The 26,418-nt window shown below is 38.0% G+C and overlaps 2 protein-coding genes across 2 annotated transcripts; one reads left to right on the forward strand and one right to left on the reverse strand.

Annotated features, from left to right (window-relative positions):
- The first annotated feature begins 376 nt into the window (after positions 1-376).
- On the forward strand, positions 377-10,743 carry LOC110053610 (neuronal acetylcholine receptor subunit alpha-10-like). Its single transcript, XM_020759862.2, has 6 exons — positions 377-1,120; positions 3,240-3,357; positions 4,400-4,536; positions 5,277-5,321; positions 5,925-6,034; positions 8,257-10,743. The coding sequence occupies exons 2-6, from the start codon at positions 3,255-3,257 to the stop codon at positions 9,377-9,379; spliced, it is 1,518 nt and encodes a 505-aa protein (XP_020615521.1). The 5' UTR covers positions 377-1,120; positions 3,240-3,254; the 3' UTR covers positions 9,380-10,743.
- LOC110053561 (gamma-aminobutyric acid type B receptor subunit 2-like) lies at positions 9,298-26,362 on the reverse strand. Its single transcript, XM_089272105.1, has 20 exons — positions 26,110-26,362; positions 25,636-26,013; positions 23,946-24,124; positions 23,162-23,299; positions 22,255-22,431; positions 21,893-21,994; positions 21,738-21,803; positions 21,323-21,532; positions 20,712-20,841; positions 18,407-18,504; positions 17,827-17,890; positions 16,867-16,950; positions 16,600-16,750; positions 15,634-15,766; positions 15,316-15,423; positions 14,846-14,968; positions 14,209-14,389; positions 13,704-13,855; positions 13,070-13,216; positions 9,298-11,221 (listed from the first exon to the last, which is right to left on the reverse strand). The coding sequence occupies exons 2-20, from the start codon at positions 25,703-25,705 to the stop codon at positions 10,985-10,987; spliced, it is 2,550 nt and encodes an 849-aa protein (XP_089128231.1). The 5' UTR covers positions 25,706-26,013; positions 26,110-26,362; the 3' UTR covers positions 9,298-10,984.
- Positions 26,363-26,418: the final 56 nt, after the last annotated feature.

Genomic DNA, 26,418 nt, shown 5'->3' on the forward strand with positions numbered 1-26,418 from the left:
AGTGAAATTTTTAGCTAGTATTTTAACTCTGCCATTCATAAATTCTTCAAAATTCTATTTTTGAGAAAATTATTTGCCATCGCGTACCCATACAAACATTGTAATATCCGTGTTCCTTACCACCCGTCAAGATGGCTTCCAAAACAGTACGTAATAAGGTCCATGCCAGAATAGTGTAATTTCAATAATCGTGATCATAACTGCTAAATCAATTTAAATTTTCTCTTCCATTACTCCACATTACAACATATCCGCTTTTCCATTTGTGTCATGCTGTGAAATTCAGACGATTCACGGAAAATAATTTGTAAGTTTATTTCGGCTTCCTTTCATACGATGGGCAGGAAGAAGAATATTAAACAGCCAAACATTAATAAACAATGTTATTTCTTTATTTCTTTCTTTTTTTTTTTCAAAAGGAACTTGACGGCGAGATTTTGCAGTCTATACCTAAAGGACGAAATTTAAAAGCGACTAAATTTTAAGACAAGCTCTGAGTTGCATTCAAATGTAATCTGTGAAACGGTCCTACACATTCTCAAAATTTAATCGGAGAGATATTGTTAAGAAGGTAATTCAAATGAAAACTTAGAAACTCCTTCTGTCAAAATACCCTCAAAACCATGTATGCGTAACAACTTCGAATTATCGGAAATAACAAAATCAATATGTGTAAATATTCACTGAATACGATTAAAAAAGATCTTGTACAACAAACGCAAGTAGTAGCTTTTAACTGAAAAGAGCTTTGTTTACATTTTTTCTTCGCTTGTTTTCTATTACTTGACAGCGGTTTTGAGCCACCTGTTTATTTGTGAGTGGTTAAATTGGCTTTTCTATGCATGTGGGACTTCCCACGGTTAGAACCAAGCTGTCTCTGGAAATTTCATTCGAACTTCATGCTGTAAAGTAATCAGCGCTTAGGTTTTGTCGAGAACTAAAGTCATTTGATGTCTTGGAAAAATTTCTATCGGCGTTTTTTTTGATTCGCCGAGCTTGTGCTTTTGACACTCGAGGAGAAAAGCATCTCTTGCCAGAAGCGATCTCCAGGATTCCCTGTTCTGTCAAAATAAGAAGTAAACATATTTGGACCACTGGATTTAACAGACGCCTTCGTAAGGTGAGATTTCACGGAATGTCATTTCAATTTTGCCTTGTTTACCAAACTTAAGGTAGCTCGAAATCACGAACCTGGACTGAAATGGATGTGCTTGAATCGAGCAGTAATTACTTCTCTCCACTGAAATAAAGCAACTGCAATTAAACAAATAAAACGAACTTTCGTCTAAATCGATTACAATTGCCTTAGCTAGAGTTAATTGTTTGCAATATTGCGTGGACTGAAATTGTTTTTCATGAAAAATGGTCAGATATCAATACTAAGATTTAAATTACAAAGCTTGCAGTGTCCCGTACTAATGTAAATGATATTATCTTCAACCTGTTTGCTTTAAATAAACAGATAATTTCAAAGTCATGTTACCGGTAAAAAAAAAGTCAATTTCCAACTACTTCTTTAGTGAAAACTGAAGTGTTTTTGACGACATGTTTTAAGACTTCTCCTTTAATTAATTTTAGCGTAGTGACTTCATAACTCGTATATTTGAAGACCAAGGGAAAATGGTTGTTTTTGTTCAAGTTTTTTTAATGAGTTACTGCCAAGTTTACTAAATGATTACAATTCAATTTGTCGACTTCCTTTTGTAGAATTAATCGATCAATACCAACATTCGATTCGAATTATTATGACTATTGGCAACAAAATATAACACCCGTGAGAAAAGCCGACCAAGTTAACTTTCACGTTTTAAGTTAATTTCGTAAATAAAGAAATTACAAACATGTCAATATAATATTTTCAGCTTACACTTTATGTATAATTTGTTACTCTGAACAGCTGTTACAGACTCTTCAGCTTTAAATAAATCGAAATAAATCTACTGCTATCTCTGAACATCTTCAAAGAGGAGTACAGTATCACTCATGTCGATTTCAAGCACATTCCAAATTTCTTACAAATTTAAGACAGTTTAATTCGAAAAGTACCTGTTGGATTTTTACGTAAAGGCGTGGACGTATTTGAAACAGTTTCTTCCGTGACAAGGAAATCAAATGTTCCTTTTGGATTAAAGACAAAACATGTAAAAATTAACTCACTATTTACACAAATCTACTGCGACTGAAATAACTGACATATCGTGCTAAAGCAATATGAAAGGGACAAAAGTTAGTAATAATTTCAAAGCAAAATCTCTTTTCTGAGTATCGATGCTCGTTATCAACGCTGGGGAAAAATAAATAACAAGTCCTTCATCCACCATGACGTAAGATTATTATCCGTCTGCCTTCGAGAACTACTTTCTTTACTTTCTGGCATAAGATTAACCGTCAAAATGTTGATTACTATTTAGTCTGTATCGACAGGAAACTAAATATGTGCTTTCAACTAAATCAGTTTGGCGAGACACCCCATTAAGTGTAATTTCTCAAGAGTAATTTCTAGGTTATCGGTGGTATATTGTCTGATTTCACTCACTTATATTGGTTAACCGCAATGAGCCACAACGAGAAAAGACGACCAATATTCTGAAACGATGGATTAACCTTGACTCTAGTAGACTTATTAACTTGATGTTTACTTCCTGTTATCCTATGTTATTTTTATATCAGACTTGCAAGGCTGATTTTCCGCATATATTCCCTCACTCGCGGCAAAAATTGCATAAGCCTTGATCGGTGGAAAGAATATGTCGGAACGATTTCAGTTTTCGCTGAGAATAATCGTGTCAAGTGGATTTTGTTTATTGCAGGGGTATCAATATTTTGTAGAATTCTTAAAGTAAAGTATGGCCACATCTCAGACATTTTAACGAAACCAAGTGGACAAAAGATTATCACGGCGAACAATACAAGATTGAGACATTTCATTTATTTCCCTGGTTTTACAGCCGCAAGAAAATTGAGTTTCTGAACGAAAAATTGCTTTTATTCCCCTTGTTAAATTATTATAAATATTTCCGGGGAAATTGAAAAAAAAAGCAAAACAAAGCTTGCTGTAGCAGACACCTGGTGTGACGTCATAACCTACTTATTGTCTACGCCATAGTGAGAGCCGTTTCGCGTTGTTTTACCAAACAGTAAAATGAAGGCAACTTATTGGCAGGCAACGTATGTTACACTGTACTACTGCAACGTTGGTTTTGTTCTAATTTACAGTATACTATAATTCTATCCTATAGGAGCATGTTTAGCTGATGAAGAATGAGACATGTAGGAGAATGTGGGCAAGACTACCCAGACATCTATTCTATTTGGCAGTTATTTTCGCAACCTGCTGGCAAGGAACAGTTGCATTAGGTTAGTATTGAATCAGCCGATGTACCCGGGAGGGACTCACTTTTCCCGAACTACAATTTTCGACAGGTTTTATCATTTATACGTCCTGGCCAGTGGAGAGAGTAACTGTGAGAGTTTGTCTTGCCTAGCTAGAAATGGATTTCACGACGGTTTATCCTTAGGGAAACATTCCAATCTCTAGAGCATTAATCTGTTTGTGTCGTTTTTAACCATGGGTTAAACAAGTTGACTGTTACATGTGGAAGCTTCTGTCACTCGATCATTTGCCCATTTATTTATGCTACGTAGGAAAGTAATAACATGGACTGTTCAACAACACAATACGAAAAGTGCGTTATTTTTAATGTTCATTGCTTGTTTTTGTTACCTTAACGGACATGCAGTGCGCATACGCCCTGGCCTGAAACGAATTTGTTGAAAGTAGCGTCTTCATGTGTTTTAGCCTTTAAAGCTAAGTGTGAGTATCGGAAAATTTATCTTCACATTGCGCAACCTGTGAGGATTTAATTGAGAAAGGAATAAAAACACACACAAAAAAGGAAAGTATGTTTTGAAATATTCTACAGACATATTCCAATTAGGAGCCTTCTACTGAGATAGATTTAAGGGCCACACATCCCTGCAACCTCTAATGGTCCATTTCCTGTTGTAAATAATTAACAATGATTGGACGAAGTTGGGCAAAATATCATGATTTGTCAGTGGCCTGGCGAGCAGTTCAATAATCTGCCGAAGTCGAAGGCTGAGACAAATAATTAATCTGCGAGACACTGACAAATCATGATATCTGCGATAATAATTTTTTTATCATTCGATCGTAAATCACTCCCTGACAGCTTAAGAAAACGATCTGCCATTTTTCACACAATTACGCATGAGCAGAATATTATTTGCAGCAAAACACATTTAGACGGTACTACACTTTAGCAGCCGATTATCTGTAGGCAGATATTTGCGGGTCACGTGATAGGCCCTTGACATAAAAAATGCATCAAATGATAATAACTGTTATTTACTTTTTCATTTCTTGTTGTGTCTACAGTTAAACGCGAAACAGAAGAGTTCCGCCTTCTGAGGAACTTGTTTAAAGACTACGACAAAGAAGTGAGGCCAGTCTACAACACGAGCGACGTTGTCAATGTTAATTTCAGTTTGAGCTTGATTCAGATTATTTCAGTGGTAAGTTGATCTGACAATCTGACGAAACGTTTGATAATTTTGGCCGAGCTCGAGAGGATATAAAATATGATAAATTCAACAATACAGGCGTGTGAAAAAAACTGAAAACAAAACAACAGCCACAGCAACAGCCCAGTTATCATAAACTGTTACTATATTTTAAATTTTAGCCCAAGGAAACAGATATGCGGATATTACGGTTTTTAGTAGTGAGCACTTAATGTGTTCTTCTGAGAATTTCTGAACCCAATTGGTTTATGGTTTGATGTTTATTCTCCGACAGAATGCGATTCCCCGCGTGTTGCCATTATTTTGGCATAACTATACTCAAGATTTCTTATTTTTAAACTGCTTTCCTCTCTAACGCCTACTAAAATAGTGCGAATCAACTAGGTAACGTCTTGTTGACTATTCGTTCATAAAAAAGCTTGGGCTTCTTGTTCTCGACTGTAATAGTGATGCACGAACTACTGCTGCCAAACGCGCGGCAAAGTTTCAGGCTCTCGTATGGGTTCCATTTTAGGTTCCCCTTGGGGCATGAAAATCTTAGTGTGCTGATAAAAAATATTTTCAAAAAACTTTCTTTGTTTCAAGAATGTCTTTCAGATTTTCCTATCTCGGCAAACGTAGATTTTAGGCTTTATTTAAAATAGAAAAAATAATAAATTGCTGGTGAAACCTACATTTAAGTTAAAAAGCCTAACTGTTTAAGACACCGACATACTAATTTGTCTTTCTAGAACAGCAAGTCTCAACTTCTGACGTTGAACGTTTGGATTCGGCAGGTATTGCTTTATTTTCTCGGGGTGTCTTTATCATAGCATGAATTGAAATAAAAACGGAGGTGATCTTATCGAAAGAGGAGCAGACATGGCAGAAGCCTTTGTAAAAGCATTAACATTCTTAGGCTCCGCTGAGACTAGTTGCCTATGCACGGTTCTCTGCCAGGGACATAAGTTTGAGGACGGAACAAAAATATGGGCTCTCTCAACCTGTGTCTAGGTACGGGCTTTATTCAGCTCCCTTTATGGTCCCCAGTGATTCAGTTACCAGAGTTGGCGTGGAGCGCTGAAGATTTAACAGATTTTATTTGATACGTGCAGCGATAAACACTCCCAAGACAGTATAAGGGATATTGTAAGTCATAACCAAAGGAGAAATACAATAAAATATATATGAAAAAGCTGGGTGATACTAAGAGATCGGCAAGACTTTAGGTAGTGACGCGCGTGTGGAAAATTGGAGGATGGGATGAGATCTTTCGGCGTCAGTTCATGAAATGTATGCCTTTTGGCGTGGATTTTACTTTGGTGTCATTAAAGTCATTTCAGTCACCCTCAATCGAATTTTGAGACCTCTTTTCGCTGTTTGTTGCATTTTTTTGTCAGAAATGGGAAAATCCGATGTTAGGATGGAATTCATCCCATTATGGAGGAATAAAATCAGTGAACGTCGATCCCTCCAAAGTATGGATCCCTGATGTCATACTTTATAACAAGTGAGTGAAGCGTGCAATATAAAATGTAGTTTATGTATTTTTTTTATTGTAAGTAAGGAGCTAAAATACAATATTCATTCTCGTCCTTTAATATTTTCATCCGGTAACAATGCTATACCTCGCTCTACTCCCCAGGGGGATGACTGAGTTATGCCAAGTAAGGCCTTTCATTTTTTTTTTTTTTTTTTTCCTCCGTGCGGCGTCGTCCGACCGACAGTTATTTGCAGGTCACGTGGTGGACTCTCAACCAATGAAAAAAAAATAAAGAACTGCATCAAATGATAACAGGAGCCATAATCGGGGACGGAGACCGTAAGTCTCGAGATTCGCGCGCACCTATGATATGGGACAATTTTTCTATTTTTAGAACAAATTGCGCCATCCTGACGTCATATATCCGCGCGGATTCACGCACATGTCGGGGGCTCTCGCGTGGGTGTTGTCACGTTGCGTGATCAAATGGTGAGAGTTGAGAGATTCTCTTGCGTATTTTTCACAGCGATGGCAGGGAATAAGGCAGGGAATACGAACCAGGGCGCTTATATGTAGTTTTATGCTCTGAGCTAACGGAAAAGGTGGGTTTTTCAGGGTCGAAAACAAGACTTCAATCTCGCGCTGGGAATGAATAATAAGATCTGCTCACGCTAATTGTAAGCTTACGCGTATGTTTTCGCGTTTGTTCTGACTTAAGAATGTAGCAAGAAAACTCTCTACTCTGGTATCGAGTTAATTTGTGAGTGTCTCAGACAATGGTTCATCATAACCAAAACCTGTTTTGACGATTTCTTATTGTTTCTGCGTTTTTGGTGAGTTTGCAAAAGTTTTTGAAAGGAAAGTCTGACGCGTACAATTAGCTCTTTTGCATAATGCAGCTCGTGCACTTTCAAGTCCGAGTCGGTATTTTCAATTGTCAACAAATCTTGACAAAGATTTCTTTCGTTATCTTTTGTGCTGAGATGCTATAACAAATTTCACGAACGCAAAAAAGGCTACTAACATCATGTGTGTTTCTTCAACATAAGCATAGTGAAGTTTTACACTGCGAAAATGAAAATAGACAAGGAGTTTTGATAACTCGATCAACAAAATCGAAATCGTTATTCCAAGTTGTTTAAAGAAAGTGTCATCGTAACTTTGCTGATTATTTCTGCTTTATTCACATATTTTCAGCTTAGCTTTTAATATGCTCTCAAACATTTATCAATCTTAAACATATTTAAAAACTATAGAGTTATTGTTTGAGTTCGATTTACGCTTTCACACGAAAGTGCGGCGGAAGTACAATTTGACATGTTTACTGACCGTACAAAACACGCATCGGCGGGCGCTCTCATTCATCGACAACAGAGAATTTACTGGATTTTTACACGAATAAAACTGAGCAGTATCTACGGACGTAAAGTTATTGGGCCTTGATGAAACATCCAGCGTTGCTTACAATTCAAGCAAAACTCAAACTAGCAATTATTTTGTTTTACTTTTCGGTCGCGATCGGACTGACAAATTCCTCGCAAGCGTGTGGCAAGAGGAGCTAGGAAACTATGAAGTCCTGAAGCTCTGCTATATCTAAATATATCCAGCTAGTTTTTTTGCTGTGTAATGAAAAAGCTGTTAATCTTCAACATATGTGAAATTTAAAGTGGAGTAATGTACAGCTCATGCAAAAGAAGCATCCGTCGGAACACAACTTGGTCAGCGATATATATAAGCTTACAGCGGAACATGCCTAAATTCGACACTGTCTCACTTCACTCAAACTGGAGCAGCTTACGACGAAAATACTTAAGCAAAATTCCAACAGACGTAAACACGTTGAGTTGTGGGCCAAAAACATGAAAAATTTCGGGAATTTCGGACGCTATTTCCCCCGCGCCACATCCGCAAAAATCCTCGCAGCATGTACGCGCGTGTGCCGCAGGTGATGGCGCAATTTGTTCTAAAAATAGAATTATTGTCCCATATCATGGGGACAACCCCAATACTAGAAATGGCGCGCGCCTACGATCTCCTTCCCCGATTATGGCTCCTGATGATAATAGGTTTTAATTGGATTCGAACTGCGGTGCAAGAATGTAAGCCCTGGGAAATTGTTCTTTTGCTATCGACAACAGATTATCAATCTCTTGCTATCGATTATTAACAGAAAAAAGTAAATCAAATGAAAAAAAAAATGAAATAAAATGAAAGAAGTATTCACACAATCTATATTGTTTTGTCTGCAGTGCGGATGACAGCAATGGCGGTGGATTAGAGAAATATAAGACATCTGTTGTTCTTCACTCTAATGGAGTCAACGAATGGAATGCCCCAGCCTCGTTTACAAGCACCTGCAAAATCAACGTGGCTAATTTCCCGTTTGACAAGCAAAACTGTTCTTTGAAATTCGGCTCATGGACTTTCCAGGGCGACCGCTTGACAATGAAATCGGCACAACCATCAGCTGATCTAAACCTATACCTACAAAATGGTGAATGGAATCTAATAGCGATGCCGGCTCAGTTAAACAAGGTATATTACAACTGCTGCCCGTATCCTTACCATGATGTCACCTTGTACTTGATTATCAAAAGAAAGCCTTTGTATTATGTGTTCAATTTAATCCTACCATGTGCCTTAATTTCCACACTAACACTGATCAAGTTCTTCCTGCCGCCTGAATCTGGAGAAAAAGTCGGTCTGGGCATTACTGTTCTCTTGGCAATGACCGTGTTCTTGTTACTCGTTGCTGAAACACTCCCGGCAACGTCCGACGATGTCCCATTGCTGGGTCAGTATTTCATCGCAACCATGTCTGTCACTGCAATGTCACTTGTCGGAACCTGCACAATTTTAAACTTTTTTCACCGTAGTCCGTCGACTTCGCCGATGCCCGGATGGGTACGTGTCATCATCCTGGGGTACATGGCAAAAGTGTTCTGCTACAGGAATGAGACAGAAGAGGAAGCAAAAATGACGCCTAAAGCCAAACGAAGGAAAATCGAGTTCGACTTGAACGGTGACGTCGTGTTCGATGACGATACTTACATGACGCTGCCGGATCCGGAGAGTCCACGAAAGTTTCGCGATGACATGTCGCTTATTTCTCAGAGCGGTCGGAGCACTCCGAGCAGGCGAAGTGTTCGCAGTATGAGTATCATAGGAGGCCACAGTTCGTTCGCCGAGAGGCTTCTCGAAGATATCAATACTCTGGCTGAGGACGTTCGCGCACGACAGGAAGACGATAGACAGAGAGAAGAATGGCGTATTGCCGCCCTAATAATGGATCGGATGTTTTTCTGGCTGTTTTTATTCATTTCTCTTCTTACAACATTCTTAATATTCTACAGAGCACCTGTCGTCGATTAAAACAGCAACAAAAATGTAAACAGTAGATTCTAAAGACAGTGCTGCTCGGTTCAAGTTAACGATGTTGGCCGGGGAGGCTGCTCGACGCTCTACGGAAGTTTAGGGAAGTCCTAAAAGATGTCTATTTTTCAAGTTATTGATGCGAAGTGAAATTGGCCGGTCTTGAGCCTATTCCCAAACTGAAGAGAATTTGTTTATATGACAATAAAACCTGTGTATTTGAGGTTAAATTAAAACGCGCCCTAGTTGGAAATGTAACACCCAAAGCGGTGCCAAAACGCAACCTCGGTCAATCCTTGTAAAATACTCGGAAGTGTCGTAAACACAGATTTTTGCGGGGATTTTGTTTGTGAAAGTTAACAAAAACATTTCCGCTCTGAATCGTGAAAGAGTTGACACATAGTAAGTTAGGTACAAGCTATCGAAATAATTTTAAATGTATATACGATTTCGTCAACTTTGTATCATACAGATGATAATGGTAGCAAGTATGGCATGATTAAACAAACAACAGCAAGTGCTTGAGAAAATCAAGGAAATGACGTAATTCTCCGTAACAAAAAAAAAGATGGGGGCTGTACATTTTACCACAATACCATGCGAGCCTTACACAGCCCACAAAGTACAAGGAAAGCCATATTTTTGCAAGATTTGTCCCTGTGCTAACGACATTGTATATGCCAGGTTTGAAGATTCTAGAACTTTTCTGTACGTTTTTAACTGAACTAAAAATAATGTGTGAATGTATCAGTTGCCATCTTTTTTTCTACGGAGGATTTGCCTTAAACAATCTGATGAATTTCAGAACTAATTTAACTGACATAATTTCTTTTTATTACATTGTAGAAAGAGCTAGTTTTTGCTTTTTTGTGTGCGTACTATGAATGCAGGAGCTTTCCTGATGTAGAATAGAAATCATTTCAGCTGATTTGCACCCAGATGAAGGTCCAAGAAAGATTTGGAGCATTGTAAGTTAATTGTGTTCGTAGGGCAATATCGGTTTTATACTATCGATATATATCATTACGTAACCAAGATCTGACTGAACCATAGTAATCAAGCTATCAATGATAATATATGAGAATGCAAAATCGAACCAATCGACGGAGGTATGCTGAATTAATGTTTTCAATGAAGTTTTAGTTACAATTACTATTTGTCTGCTTCACCGTAGGAATCATCTTTTTCATAAAGTACAGAAATTCGCTCGAAGTGTTAAGATTACTTTCTTTTCATCAGTGTAAAAGTTACGCTTCTCATTTCCTTTGTTAAAGAATATTTCTGCTAGTACATTAGGTATAGGTCTACAATTCTGTAATGGATGTATCAACATTGATTTAATACGACTCTATATCTGTTGATTATCTTATTTTCTCTTTTTTGCTGCCCATTCATCGGCTTCTCAGACGCATCGATAACAGATAATGATTACAGATAATGACCCATAATGTGCAGTTATATCCCACAAAGGAAATGATGGCTATAGTACAAAAAAGTGGCTCAATCGTGCCAGAAAAAAAAAAAACTATATTGCGTGTTGCAGAAAGCATGGAAAATTAAGTTTGCTGTGGCCTGGTTAATTTTTTTTGGCTAGGCAATGTTCCTTTAAATCCTTATTTCACCACGATCAGATGATGAGCTTGTCCTGTCTTTTCCCAGGCCCTTGTTACCAGCAATTTCCTCGTCAGACACAAAGTTTTCATTTGTATATGACTGCTCATCTTGTCTGAATTTCACCAATGACTGACGTTTCTTGAACTTCTTAGTGGAGCTTGCATCCTCGCTTAAGTCGGGTGGTAAGGCCTCCAAGAGTCTTTTAAGTTCCATTAAATGTTGTTCCCGCTAGAAAGAAAAATGAAGTGACGGAAACAAAGGGATTGGATCTCGCGAAAATACTCTGCTTATTTCGATTTGTTATCCAACTGCAGCGAATACTGTCTAAATAACATTACAAATATACAGCGATATTGTACAGTGGAAAACCTGTTTGTCGTATTTGTACAGTAGAAAACCTGTTTGCCGTACAGGTCGGCGCACGCGCGCAAAACTGTCACACTCTCCCTCTTTCATTGATAAATTTATTGACTACAGCCGATGGATAATAATCTCCTATGTTTTGGTGTGTAATATCGCTGTATATTTTTACTCGTTGTTTGCATTTTGACTCGCCCTACGGGCTCGTGTAGTATCGCTGTATATTTTTATGCGTTTTGCACAACTCATAAAAAATATACAGCGATATTACACACCAAAACATCTAATAAGATATATTTATTATATGATTGTGTCTCACAAGGACTGGGAACTACCGAATTTACGAATTCGATTGGCTGAAATCGATATTGACCGCAGTCTAGATTTTCCCATCTAGACCGGCATCTAGACCGGTTTCATTTTGCGTTGAAAAAGTAGCAAACTAAAATACAAAAATGTTCACCATTTTCTTTTATTTTCTTCTCAATCATTTATGAAAGTGCCAAAAAGCCCGATGACAAAAAAGAAAAAGTAAAGAGGACGAGCAAATTTCGGCGGGTTTAAGTTAAGCTCATCGCCGTTCGCAAGCAAAATGTCAGCAAACCAGTTACATTAAACGAATTAAAGTTTTCTTCTTTGCCATATAATAAACATCTTATTAACCGAGCTAAGTCGGTCTGTATGGGAGAATCTTGACCTCGGTCGTGTGTACAGACCTCACTGCGTTCGGTCTGTACTCACGACCTCGGTCAAGATTCTCCCATACAGACCTCCAGCTCGGTTGATAAGAGCTAAGTATTAGAAAATTACAATCATCGCTACCCATGCACTATGGCCCATATACTAGCGGGTTTTTTTTTCTTTGAAGAATTTGAACCGTTGCTCGACCCTCGTACAAAATGCGACAAGTATAAAGATCATGTTTCTGGATCCAGCTCTCTGCTATACATAACGTTTAAGACACGACATTTAAATTCCATCAATCTGTTGCCCAAAGAAATCATTTTAAAAATCATAAACGTTTCGACGACGAACGGGATAATAGCTCCTCTCCAGGATGTGATTTTATTTGTTTAATGCGGCAACTGACTAATGTTTTTGTCAAATTGCGTTAATTCTTGAATATACATTTATTATCCTGGGCCGGGTTGTTCAAGCTAACCCAGGATTGGCGAGAATTTTTATTTCAGTTTTGTATTTTGTCGGTGAGGTTTTCTGTTGATATTGTTTGTCCTTCAGTTTTGAGCTTGAGTAATCTCACACTACACAAAACATGTGAAGGGAAAAGCAACTTTATACTCGGAAAAGCGTTAAACGGCCTGGATGGAGAGAGGGGGACACAAAGTATAATTTCTCAAGACCACGGTGTAAGAATCTCTGTAGAACACGGACCGCCAGATGAAGTGTCTAACACACTACCCTTTGGGTCTCCGCCTCACCGGCAAATCATTAAGACCTAAAGAAGAACGTGTGAAGACGCTATTGTGTTGCATATTTGTTGGCATAGAGCAATTTCGTTATGAATGATGTAAAACTAAATTTGAAGTGTAATCATTATGACACATATTACTTCAAGTATATAGCAAGTGACGGGCTGAAAATCATTAGGTAACCTCGGACTGCGTTTCGTTTCAATTATTTCCCGGTGAGAACAAGCCAGTGTTTATTTTCCGCCAATTCCTGGGCATCGTATTTGACATTAGGATAAAAGCCTACCTCAGCTAGTAGTTTCTTGAGCTGTGAGTTTTCCATGGTCATACTGACAGCATTTTTGTCCATGGTGGACAAGGAATCTGGATTAGCATTACTTCGACGCGTTGTACTGGCTTCGTTTCCACCGTCTGGAGACCACAGTTTTGTCACCTTAAAAATACGGTTCAGTTGGAATATGACTGGATTAGTCTGAGGGACGTTGTAAGCATTGAACATCTGTACGCCAGGGTACTTGCACGCGGCGCTGTATTTAACACTGATTTCTTCTAATTAATGTTTCCAGGACAAAAAACCAGAAAAAAATTATGACTGAGGCAATGTCCGTAGTTACATTTTAGTATTGTTTAACTTTCCCCATCCAAAAAAAAAACAAAAACAAAACAAAACAAATGACGGAGGCAAATGCCTCAGTTTGCTTCATACTGGCTATGGCCCTGGTTTCCCTTGATTAGGAGAATTAATGTTAGTATTGGTAAAAAAAAAAAAAAAGATACACTGATCTACTGTCAATTGTTTCTACAACAAAGCTGTTGATAGTGATGATCAAGCAAGCTATTCGCACTAACCTTAACGCCTATATTTTACCATAAAATTATTACGAATTATGCAAATATAAAAAAGTGGTGTGTAAACAAACCTTTGGCACGAACACAAAGCAGAGGGTCAATGTGGTGCAGAAGATGATAAACACAGCAGTAATGGCGAAGGTTGCATCTTGGTGACTTCGAATAACAGAAGTGATAGCCACGCCAAGAATGGAGAGTATTACAACATTGTAAACTGACATTCCTAAGAGAGAAATTTGGAAAAAAACTTGACAGGCACCTTGTACGTAACGTTTCTTGTAAATTAACCACAGCTACGTTGTTTAATTTACAATTTCAACCTATTGTTTCAGATATTGCCTTCCTCAATTACTGAAACGTTATTCTGTAAGACTGCATCGGTGGAATCTCCCACCCTTTCCCTTGGCCCCAGACCGCGAGCACGAACTGTTGAACTTTCACCAATCACTTTCTGTGGTTACACTAGGCTAGTTGATCTTAAAACCCTGGTGAAAGGTTCACTCTCTCAGAATTGCACAGACTGTAATTGACGCAAAGCACCATACGATCCAACTTAACAAAATTAAACGTACTAACCTATATAACGTGAGTCGTTCAGCGCTGGTATTGTAACCGCGCGTGTTTCCCACGCAAGGAACACACCAAATACCAACAGGAGGCCTTTAAACGCGTACACTGCTCCCAGCCAATACGAAAGGTTGTCAGACTCGCAGTGTTCTAGGACTGGGATGATTTCTCTGTCGTCCTCTAATCGCATCTAAAATTGATGCAAACGTTGTTATTTACGTACTAAGTCCGTCAAGTTAAGTGCAGTCAATGCCTATTGTGTCTAAGTATTCTAAGACTACATTTAATATGATGATTGAAAAACTACATATGAATAAAATGTCGCGTTCATTTCCACATCCCAAAATGAACTATCGTGTGAAAATATAGCGCTAAATGTCCTTCCAGTGGTAAATGTCCAGCAATGCAACAATATGTATTTGATTACAGAATTCTAATGCAACATTAGGAAATCCTATACAAACCCGATTATAATGTCACAATCGGCAGACGCCATGAATTTACCATTATATAATCAGAACCATTGGGGACAATTAAAATTTCTTTTCTTTTCTTTTCTTTCTGTTTTTTGCTTCGTTTTTTATTGCTGCTTTTGCTCTTTTTGTTTTTAATTGTTTGTTTTTTCTTGTTGATTTATTAACCATACCTTATCGTCAAACTGCTGATAGCCAGTATACATTGGTTCGATCCCAGTCCACAAGGAAAGGAGAATAATGTCCAACAACACAAAGGCCCCCACCATCAGAAACAAATGTTCATCACGAATGACCTAAGAGAAAAAATAACCATCCCTGTTCTTTGTCACTGTGCCAATCTCACGAATTAGCCCCTCGTCAAACAGCCTAAATCCTAGGGATCCGCGGCACTGAGTGGTTGAAATGGTCTTCATTACCCATGGACAGGTTGGATGTACGTTTTGCAGGTACTTAATTAAACAGGAAAGAACGATAGAGCTAAGTTGAGACCATGGATCTATCCGTCTTTAGTCCGTCCCACCTCTAATAGCGTAATTAAAATTTGTCAGTTAATGATAAATTTCTAATTACATTGAAACATGTTCATGATATTTCCCATTATCTCGAATATTTCCATTCTTAGGCTCTAAAACTAATTCACCTTCTTCTTGGGAGTTATGCTTTTAAAGATTGCATGCACTCGCCACGTCTTAGCGAACATTGCGCCAAACGCCAGAGTAAAACCAATAGACATGATCCAAGCACGAGCCTATAGAAAGAAAGGAAAACAAAAATAGCTAGGTTCGTTTTCAAAATAAATACGAAACGCCAGATAAAACTTTCGATGACGCACCAACAATAAAGTGTGTGGTGAAAAGGTTGGATGTAATACCGTCAAGTATACAACGATTTTCTTGTACTCTGATTGGTTCTATTTTCTATGGCATGGTATAAATATACATAGAAATGAGTTACTCACAATGCAAACTTTTCCGTATTGCTCAGTAGATATCAATCCGCCATCTATTCCAAACAAAATAACCGAGAAGTAAGTCATTATGCAGCCCACCACGATTACGTTATTAAGGCGAGGACTAGACATCTTTATTATCCTGAAAATATAATGAAAAAAAATGACATCAGTTCTACAACATAGTTGGACACCCCGTTAGCGTTTTAGTTCAGATGGGTAACTTACCAGACGAAGTAGAACAGATATCACAATTTATCAGTGGCAAGCAATTAATGATTTCAAACGAAACATTACCCTTGCCAAAGGCAAATTATTGTTCTACGAGACGTTGGTAAATCAAGATATTAGTGCTAAATTTATGTCTTTGACTCCCTTTATTTATGTGTTTATTACTTTATTTGTTTTTAATTCTGCTTTTATGCCCTTAGGGAACGCTAGTAACGTGCTGAGCAGAAGAGGGTATTATTATAATTTAGTACAGAATACTGTGTACAGTAGTGTTCAAAAGCAGATTATTGGACAGGTTTACTTCATTTCACTGAGCGTTCTCAATTTCATTAATAATTCATCAAGTTAAAATAAAGAGTATCACAACCACGAAGGAGGTTTGGATACCCGGTCCTAATTACACAGATTTTGACGATTTATTTCTCCCTTTACTCCTTGGTTTTTGTTTCGATTGAGAAGATATATCAAACTCTCGAGACAGTGTTTCATCGGCTATCCAAACACCTCGACTTTCGTCAAAAATACTCCGCTGTGCGGCGTATTTTCAACTCTCTTCTCGGTGTTTGGATATCCCAATGAATCACTGTCTCTCACGTTTGATATATTTCTTCTCAATTTTACTTGACGTGAAAGTGGCGCCGCTCATCGTCAACACGGACGATCAAATTGGGCGCGTTCTTATTCTTTTTCTCGGTAAAAGAGAGACGTTTGTTATCGATTTAACGCTTTTTAAGCCACAACTACCTTCTTTCACGATAAAGAAAGTTGATTAAGAGGAAGGCAATTCCCAGTAAGACTCCAATGATAGCCAAGACTGCCATGAAAGCGTAAAGTGCTGTAGAGACTGATTTCAGCTCCGTTTCGCGAATGGTGCGGTCCCTTGGGGGTCCAGAGCCTTTCAAATGAGGAACAAACAAAAAGAAAAATAAATATTTCCTTTGACTGTTAGATTGATTTGGGTAAGCTGTCAGTGTTATGATGGAACTACCCAGTAATGAATAAAAAACTAACCTTGCCATCTGATTGGCTCTCGCTCGTTCATCATTATAGAATCCGTTATGGCGTCATAGACACCAACTCGTTTACTTTCACCATCTCATAAAAAAAAATCAGATTCACATTAGTATAAAGAATAAGAGAAAAATACCTGGTTTTTACAGAGTTAGTTATCCAACCCTCCGACGTGCATAAAAAATCGCATTTCCTCTTCCCTACGTTTACGTTGCGAAACATCGCACAGAATCTTAGCTAAAATACAGATTTGTTCCAAAACACAAGTTTGCGTTCGGTTTCAACTCTTACAGTGATTTGAAGTCGATATTTCTTTGTTGGGGTTTTTACTTCGGCTGTTTTAAGATTTCAAATTTCCTTTACATCGCCATGTTTATTTTTGTAAAGCTTGATGGGTAATAATGACGTCATTTCGTGGTTGGACGTTTTTAAAATACAACATTGCTTGAATCTAGAGATATAAAAAGGCTTCTAATCATTTATAATTTATATTTGGAATGAATAGACACAGTTCCAGCAAGAAGTCGTCCTCTATAGACTCCATATTGATATCTCTATACCTGACCGCGCAATATGACGCCATAAACTACCATGGCGACGCCCAGGTGATTTAAACTGATAACGAAACACGTCTTCATCCAAGAATATATCAAGGCAAAGCAATTCTTTAATTCTACGGGAAGCCGGAGGGATAATAATAAAAAGTGCATAACACACACGTGTGACTTTCTGTAGTTTATGTTTCGTTTCCCTTTTAGGGGACTCTGGACAAGGAGCTTGGAATAAATCAAAGACATTTCGATACCCATTCTGCAATCAGAAGTATTGAAGTAATTCCCGATAGTTGTGACCTCAGCTTGTTATACATTGCTATGATCCTGGTCACTTCTTAGGGATGGGATACTAGGCGCCAAGCCGCCCAATAACCTGACATTTGAATTCTAGTCGTCTTTTCCTAACCTTGCAGCTGTTCAATTTGAATGTAGCCAACTCTCTCGCCATACTTTGTGAATGACACATGTCCCTAAAATGAACGACAACGAAGTACAGGTAAATGAATCATAACCTTGCCTGCTTCATTAAACACATGTAGCTGACATTTCTCACTTCTAAAACATTCTTGAAAGCTGTTTTGTGGCAAAAGGAATTACTAGACATACTGAACAAGATACGCTCGTTTAGTTTTTCCGAGGTATGGTGGTGGTGGTGAAACTCTTTCTTTAGAATTTTTATTCCCCCAAAAAACCGAAACACAACTCATTTAAATAATGAGAAATGTTATGCTACCCAAGGAGAGGGGGGGGGGGAGCGTAGCACGGGGCAAACATTAATTAGATACAAAGTTAATGAAATGATATCAAAAAGGATAAATATAGATGAGGAAGGCTTTTATGAACTTCGAAGTTCCGCAGAGGTGCTTAATAGAGAGGGGGGTTAATAGGGATGGGGGTGCACTTACTAACATTTTAAGACATCTATACACGGGTTAAAGCTGAGTAGCCAATCAGGTTACCGGTTTGCCAATAAACATCATAAATACCGTAACTCCCAAGAAGCTGGTGTTGTAAAACGTTTCTTCAAATATGTCTGCCATTTCTTTGTCTGTGTAAGTGAAGTTTTCCAAGAATTCTCCTCTTTCTGAAATTACCATAAGAGAATCTTTATTTCTAACCAGTAGTTATTTCTGTAACCCATATTCACATGATTATACCTTTTCTTGCATTTAGTAACAGCAGCTCTTAAGACCTTTGTAAAACGATAGCGCTGCTCCAAAGCATTTTCCCAATGAAACAGCGCGTTGAACAACATTTTATGAGAAGTATATTTTTCTGCATGATTTAGCTCTTATCAGAGCAGGTCTGTATTGAAGAATCTTGACCGAGGTCCTAAGTACAGACCGAACGCAGTGAGCTCTGTACACACGACCGAGGTCAAGATTCTCACATGCAGACCGACTAAGCTCAGTCGATAAGATGATTATTATATGGCAAACAAGAAAAAAAATTAAGAGGCTGTCTCTGTAAGAACCGACCACTGATTTTACTTCGAAAATTCGATTTTTCTCATAAGCTGGGATTTCAAAGCCCTTACCTAGTCAATCGCTAAAATGGGTTTTATTTCATTAAAAATTCCAGTTGAAGTTTTCTAGGATTGACTGAAGTTCGGTCCGTTCGACGCAAGTTTCATGCCCGCCGAAACTGGAAAAATAGCACATATTGCCGGCGCTCTAAAAAAAATAATATTCGCTCAAAAGTTCCAATTCTTTTTTTCAGCTATAGATATATCCTAGCAGTTTGTTTAGCCATGTTGCAATTATAATTCAATGTTGCTCCTTCAACGGTTAAAAGAAGATTTTCTACCCGTTAAATCGAGTTTTGAACCAAACGCGAAAATAGCTCTACTTTGAAGGCACGTTTTAAAATGTGGCACCTGTTTGAAACTGCTGAGCTACATGGATAGAAAGTCTAAAAATCTCTTAATTTAAAACAATAATAAAATTTGTCTGCTCTCTAGGTTTTCAAAACTCACGACCGCTTGGAGTTCAGGAAATTTTGAAAATATTCCAGTGAGTAACTAACACACTCGCCTTCGTAAAGTGCTCCGATAAATTCCCGTAAATCTCTTACCTGGCTTCAAGATTAAAGTTTTGGTCCTTTGCAGCGATCCTTGAAACCTAGGTAGCATTAAAAATGCCAGTTTTTCCTTCCAACTGTAGGTTTGTATATAAAGTCGATTTATACGTTCCTCATCTGTGTCGAGCGTGACCGTCATATACTTCGATATCTTTGTATTACTGACCATTGTTTTCCTCGAAGCCGGTTTAATCATGTAGACTCCTCTTGAAAGGTTTGTAGAAACACTCTTTTGGACAACTCTCGGCACACATACATGTATGAACAGTAAACGGTGATTCGGGAAGCCAAGGAAGGATTGATATAAAATCCCACGGCCATTTTGTGTTTACAACAAGTGATTTAGTTCCCAATCTTCCCGTGAATAATAACGGGAAGCCAGGTAAGAGATTTACGGGAATTTATCGGAGCACTTTACGAAGGCGAGTGTGTTAGTTACTCACTGGAATATTTTCAAAATTTCCTGAACTTTAAGCGGTCGTTAGTTTTGAAAACCTAGAGGGCAGACAAATTTTATTATTGTTTTAAATTAAGGGACATTTATACTTACTATCCATGTGGTTCAGCAGTTTCAAACAGGTGCCACATTTTTAAAACATGCCTGCAAAGTAGAGCTATTTTTGCGTTCGGTTCAAAACTCGATTTAACGGGTAGAAAATCTTCTTTTAACCGTTGAAGGAACAACATTGAATTATAATTGCAACATGGCTAAACAAACTGCTATGATATATCTATAGTTGAGAAAAGGAATTGGGACTTTTGAGCGAATATTATTTTTTTTTAGAGCGCCGGCAATACGTGCTATTTTTCCAGTTTCGGCGGGCATGAAACTTGCGTCGAACGGACCGAACTTCAGTCAATCCTAGAAAACTTCAACTGGAATTTTTAATGAAATAAAACCCATTTTAGCGATTGACTAGGTAAGGGCTTTGAAATCCCAGCTTATGAGAAAAATCGAATTTTCGAAGTAAAATCAGTGGTCGGTTCTTACAGAGACAGCCTCTTAATTCGTTTAATGTAACTGGCTTGTTCTTGTAACCAATGTGTTTCCCCGCAAAATTTTGATTTATGGTGTATTACGGTATATCTTTTAAATTTTTGTTACTAAATGACATTTGTTACCAAAAATCATTTTAGGCCGTTTGTTTCTTAGCACAAAGTGAGCGCGTAAGAATGAATGCGACCTTCATTATTTAGGCGGCTCGAGTGTACCTGCAAGCCGGTGAATTGATGTGTTCAGCACCAGAGCTATTGCCCAGGCCGCGTCATACGCGAAGGAGGCCTCGTGACGAGCGTTGAATCCAGTTAAAATCTTGAATTCTTTGGCATACTGTTGAGCAGTCTGAGGAGGAATGTTGTGGAAATGAACAGAACAAATGTTAAATATTAATCTAATATAGCTAAAAATTACTTGTTTTAGGCATAGCTAATACTTCGTTCACACCAACAAGCTAAACGCGTTTTAAAAGTGGTTTCAATAACTGAAGAAAGTTAAAAATGAATTGCTCATACCACGCGCACCCCACAACTAAACAAGATAATACCTTGTCTGATCAAAATACTTGGTAAGGTGGTTTGAAACTTGTCTTCTCAAGATGACTGGAGAGCGTAATCAACAAATTAGAAAAATCTAAACCTGATTTAGTGAAACTTGTTTAGTTGATGTGAACTGACCGGAACTGACTGCATAAGTTATTTTACGTACATGACTTTTGCTGCAAATCATGATATGCGGGTTTTTTTTTTTTTGTTTTTATTGCTTTTTTGTTTTTAGTTTTTCTCAAACTTAAATAACATATCAATTTTTTACTTGTATTACCTACCCAGCCAGATACCGTTCTTTTGTTGGAAGTTATTTCGTCCTCGTTCAGATTCAAATGATCTGTTGCTAGGTATCCCTCCACTGCTTTCGTCATCTCATCTGTAGAGCAGCTGATATCATCTTGGTCCAGGCTTCTCTCCCACCATTTGTCTTCATACCAACCGATAATGATCCAAACGTATCTCTTACCGTACATTTCCTGTTTATAAGCCTGTTAAAGAATACAGATTTTTGATTTCAAAATCATAACAAAGACCTTTTCCCCTCAGTAGGTAAAGAACAACTTTTTAGGGTAGAAACAAAGAGAAAATCGAGAAGAGGTTAGAAAAGGTAATACCTGGCTTGCGCTAAGCAGCAAATCAAAAATACGAAAATAAAACAAAGACAAAAAAAAGTCGCAAAAATGTTAACAATACCTCGCAGAACACATGTCTTGCACTTTCCTCGTAAAAACTGCCGATGATAATTCTCGCATCTTTTCTCTAAAGGAATAAAAACACGGTTAATTTGAAGCTATACTGAATTGGTAAAATAAACAAATGAAATAGTTCGTGAACTAAGATGAACCTACCTTGATATTCGCTAGCTGATTGGCTGGATTTCCAGAGAAACTTTCTCCTGCAACAATCTCAATATCCATGTCATGGAGAAACTTGTGGAGTTTTTTAGTGGCCTATGTAGAGAAAGCCACATTAGATAAAGAAAAACGCTTAGCGAGATTAGTAGATGGGTGCTACTGATACAAGAGCCTGCCATTTATTTAAGCAAACGCAATTATTATATAGTATGGCCGTGTTCGTGAATTATATGGCAGCAGTCAAAATTTCGATCGGCATTCCCTTTCGACTAAACATTTTTGTTAAAGTGGCCTAAGAAATCTCGACGAAATCGTCCAGCTTGATATTTATCGAGATGACAACATTTTGAACATACCTGTGAGAAGATTCCCGATGGTTCATTCTGGTGCAGTGTGGCCACTCTTTTCCATCCATATTTTGTTAACAATGCGGCACGTGCTGGGTTGAAGGCTAAGTCAGAAGAAATTGTTCGAAAGAAACGAGGATACAATTCTCGGTTTTGTAAAGCTGGAGATGTTGATGCGTAAGACACCTGAAGAAGAAACAAAGAAACAAAGCTATCTTTTCTTTTTCTTTAATTAATCAGTAGATGTTCAAAATGTTCAAAAAATGTCTATATGTTATTACAATTTGCTTAACTACACCTAGCTATTTCACAGGCATGCCACTTAAACTGAAAGAAACAAAAAATATCAACTAAACATAACAGCCTTAAAATCCCAACTGGCGAGAGGCAGATCGGTTGGCTATTTACAAGTGTGACTGAGGAGTTGAACTAGGGTCTACCAAGAAACAACTCCAGCTTAGTGGTCAGAGCGGGACTTGAAGATGCGGCAAGGTGGGACTAATTGTCTGACATTGGTTGGAATCAGAACTTGAGTGGTACAATTTATCTTTTTTCTTTATTCTCGATTAATTAAGTAAACTATTTTTAAACTAAGTACACGTCTTGTAATAGAAAAAACAGGAGACAATGAACCTGCCGTTTACATTGAAATTACATTCCGTTTACATATTGGTATCGAATAAATAATAATAAGTGTAGAGAAACTGGCTTACCTACTACAAATTATCTTTTCTTTTCTAAAACGTATAATGGAAATTAAATTAAATGGCTAGTTTCCTTAAAACAATTATCTTCCTTCCGTTGGATCAAATCAGTGTTAATGTTGTGGACAACATAACAAGTAAAAACCTATGGAACATCGTAAGCAAACCCCTGAGTTTGTTAGACAGAGGTTCAATCCTAACTGCTTGCTTACCTGAAGTAGATTCCAGTACTTCGAGGTATCGGCTATGGGCTGAGAGACTGGTGAAAAGGCTGCTCCGAGCAGCATAATTTTCGTTGGTTTGTTGTAGATGTGATCATATAAAATGTGCATGCCAACTCCAGGATCACACTGCGGAGAAGAATAAGTTTTGCTAATGCTAAAGAAATAACAAATTTAGTAGAATTCTACTTATATGCTAAGGCAAATACTGCAAACGGATTGGCTGAGCTATTGCATTGCGTACTATCATCATTTGCATGCAGTACGTTGCAGTCAAGGCTGGAGTTCGCCACCCAATGGTTTTCGTTTCCCCTTTATTTTGGAGGAAAATTTCGAAACATTTATATCTACAATTATTCGCCGAAGTAGAGATGGCTAGTGGTTTGAAATTTACAGTAACTGAATGCCGTTGTCATTTTTAGGCATGGAGCAGGTACAGGACGATTTAGTATTGTAGTCGAGGGCCTATGCGCTGATGGCAGCTCTTCGAAATTTTGTGTTTGTTAAAACTGCTTATAAACCCTCAAACTTCTTCTCACGCTAATATTTGTGTTTAAGTTCTTTCTTTTTCTTCTTTCTCGAGCTAATATTTGTGTTAAATTAATTTGAGTTTTAGAACAAAACTTCCGCGGGAAACTGTACCAGGCCATAGGCGCTTAAAAGAAACACCCTATTCTTCATACTTGACCTGATAATTTAATTGTAAACTGTATTAGAGATGGAGAGCGAATAATCTTAGGGTTAAATATATCTATCGTTAATAGTGTGCAGAGACCTTGGTGTCGTTGAGTACCATTTGCAGTTCATATCCCGGTAGGATGTCTGATCGGTTATTCACTTGACTTAGGGCTAACTCGATGACTTGCTTCACCGCGTGTCCACCGGTCCACTGACATGCCGGTGTTAAAGGGGAGTAGGCGCCAATCGTCAAATACTTCAAACCATTAGATGGAACTATAAGGAAAATAGAGGACGCAGATATGACGGGGAAAAAAATTCGATTTAATACCGATCCGCTACTTCTATTTAATGCTATTTTTAACGTCATTATTTATTAAAGCCCGGGGAAGGTACTCCCAGAAAAATTGGGCCGGGTTGTGCGGCCCGCTTCCCAGGCCAAAGCCTTTACTCTATTTAAGACCAAAATCTGGATTTTCCCTACCCTATTTATTACCTGACCAAACATTTGGTACCCTATTTAACACCTGACCCTTAAATCAATACTCTTTTCCAGACCTGCCTTATAATTAGTTCCCTAGTTCAGACCGATGTTAAATGCATTGAGGAGGCCTTTTGTTGATGTTCTTAGCTTCTTCTTAAAGAAAGCATACCCATTTCAAGACTAGAATACAAAAACCATACCCTATTTGATACCAAAATAGCCAAAATCGATACTCTATTTCTGCCCAAAACGGCTTAAAAACCTTACGTTTTAAGGCGCATATACTTATATAGCTTATATAATAAGGGGGATGAAAAGGACAGTGCATTACTGTCAAACGTGGGTCGGTGATGCAGCTACATTTAGTTCCTTGACATTTGTGTATCGCAGACTGAAATCAGTGTAGATCAATTTCAATAACGAGTACTTACTGGGTGAAAGCATCTCTCAAACGTGAGAAAATGGTAGGTCTGTGAACCGACTTCGCTTATCTAGTCGAATGGGCGCTTAGTGGCACAGGGTGCAAAGTCGGATGTTGGCAGCGAATTCTTTAGTGTTCATATCTATCAGTCACTTAGAACTGACTTCTTTATTCCATGACATGAAAATATCAGGTTCTCGTCCTTACATTCAATACACAATACACTTCATTTTAATCTTCTCGTACTAATCCCTTGTTCAAACGCTGTCGCATGTTACATTCAAGAGTAGCTTGAATTACCAGTATTAAAGAATGGGGAAAAGTATAATCGTTGCTTTTAAGCATGCCGACGCTCTTTGCCCTTTACGAACAACACGACAACAAGGCAACACGTCAAAAACGGAACAACACTAAGAAGGAGTTTGCAGGTAACGACGTAGTTTAGTCGAGTGAACTTGCTTAGCAAAATTGACACTCAATGGAATAAAACAAATTTGTATTGTTTTTTTTTTCGCTTTGTCTTGTTTTGCTTTTGGATTTAATTATCACTTTGAAAGGTTTTAAGATTACATGTAACGATAAAGACTCACACGGTGTATTACATACATCATTGGCAACATTTATTCATAAACCTAGACATGACTAAATTCACCTGCTTTTCTTGCCCGAGATAAATGTAACAGAAAGCTTAAAGGCAAGGTAAAGCTATAGTGAAAAGAATTAAACTCGATATGGGGTTGGGAATAATGCAGGAATATCTAACAGCCCAAGTTTAGCAAAGAGAGAATTTCGTGTGTTGTTGTATAATTATGGTGAGTGAATGATAAGAATTTCCCTGATCCTTCTTTATAATACAATAAATGGCTTTGGTCGTTCACCTACCTCCACAAAAAGCACAGCAAAGCAGCAACGACGGGATGGCTTTCGCAAAGTAAGTCTCAAATCTTGTCATGGCGGGAGCCACCGATTCAAAAGTTTCAGACCTGTTTACATAATTCTGTTCTTCAACACTCTTAACTTCATCGGATATAAACAATTAATTCACCGGCATTGCGTTTCCTTTCGCCGCCCCAAGAAAGTCTTCTTACAGTGAGGTTCTTCAGTACACTTAACCACAACAGATCTGAGTTGCTTACCGCAGTAAATTTGTCCCAGTATATTATGACAAACATTCGAACCTGACAATGGATAGCATTCCTTTAGCACCTTGTTGTCACTTGTCGTGTTAATCTGCTTTATTGGTCTTTTGGCTTGCACAACCTGTCATTCAAAGCGCCATCAGCGTCGTGTGAACTTTGTGAAACAATTTCCAAAATTAAAGATGAAGTTCAAAGACAAGGAAAATTCAATAATTACATCGTAAGTACATCATTGGAGGCATTTTGTCATATCCCAGCATGTCAGAACATTTTGCGATGACTTGCGTACATTCCAGCAGAATTTGAATTCATTTTAAGCAAAAACCGTTCGAGTAGTGCTTTGTAGATGATAAGCGTTATTCAGTAGACTTGGCCGATCACAATCCTGGATGAAATATGGCGGCGGACAACATCTTGATGTTACAAATCGGTTAACGTGACTAAGCGTACCTAAGATTTGTTTAAATATTTAAATGTCGAATGATTAGCGGCCGAGCTATGCTAATAGATTAAAAGTTCACGACAA

The sequence above is a fragment of the Orbicella faveolata genome, unplaced genomic scaffold, assembly GCF_042242905.1.
Source record: "Orbicella faveolata isolate gen_17 unplaced genomic scaffold, um_ofav_v1 contig_1, whole genome shotgun sequence".
Lineage (NCBI taxonomy): Eukaryota > Metazoa > Cnidaria > Anthozoa > Scleractinia > Merulinidae > Orbicella > Orbicella faveolata.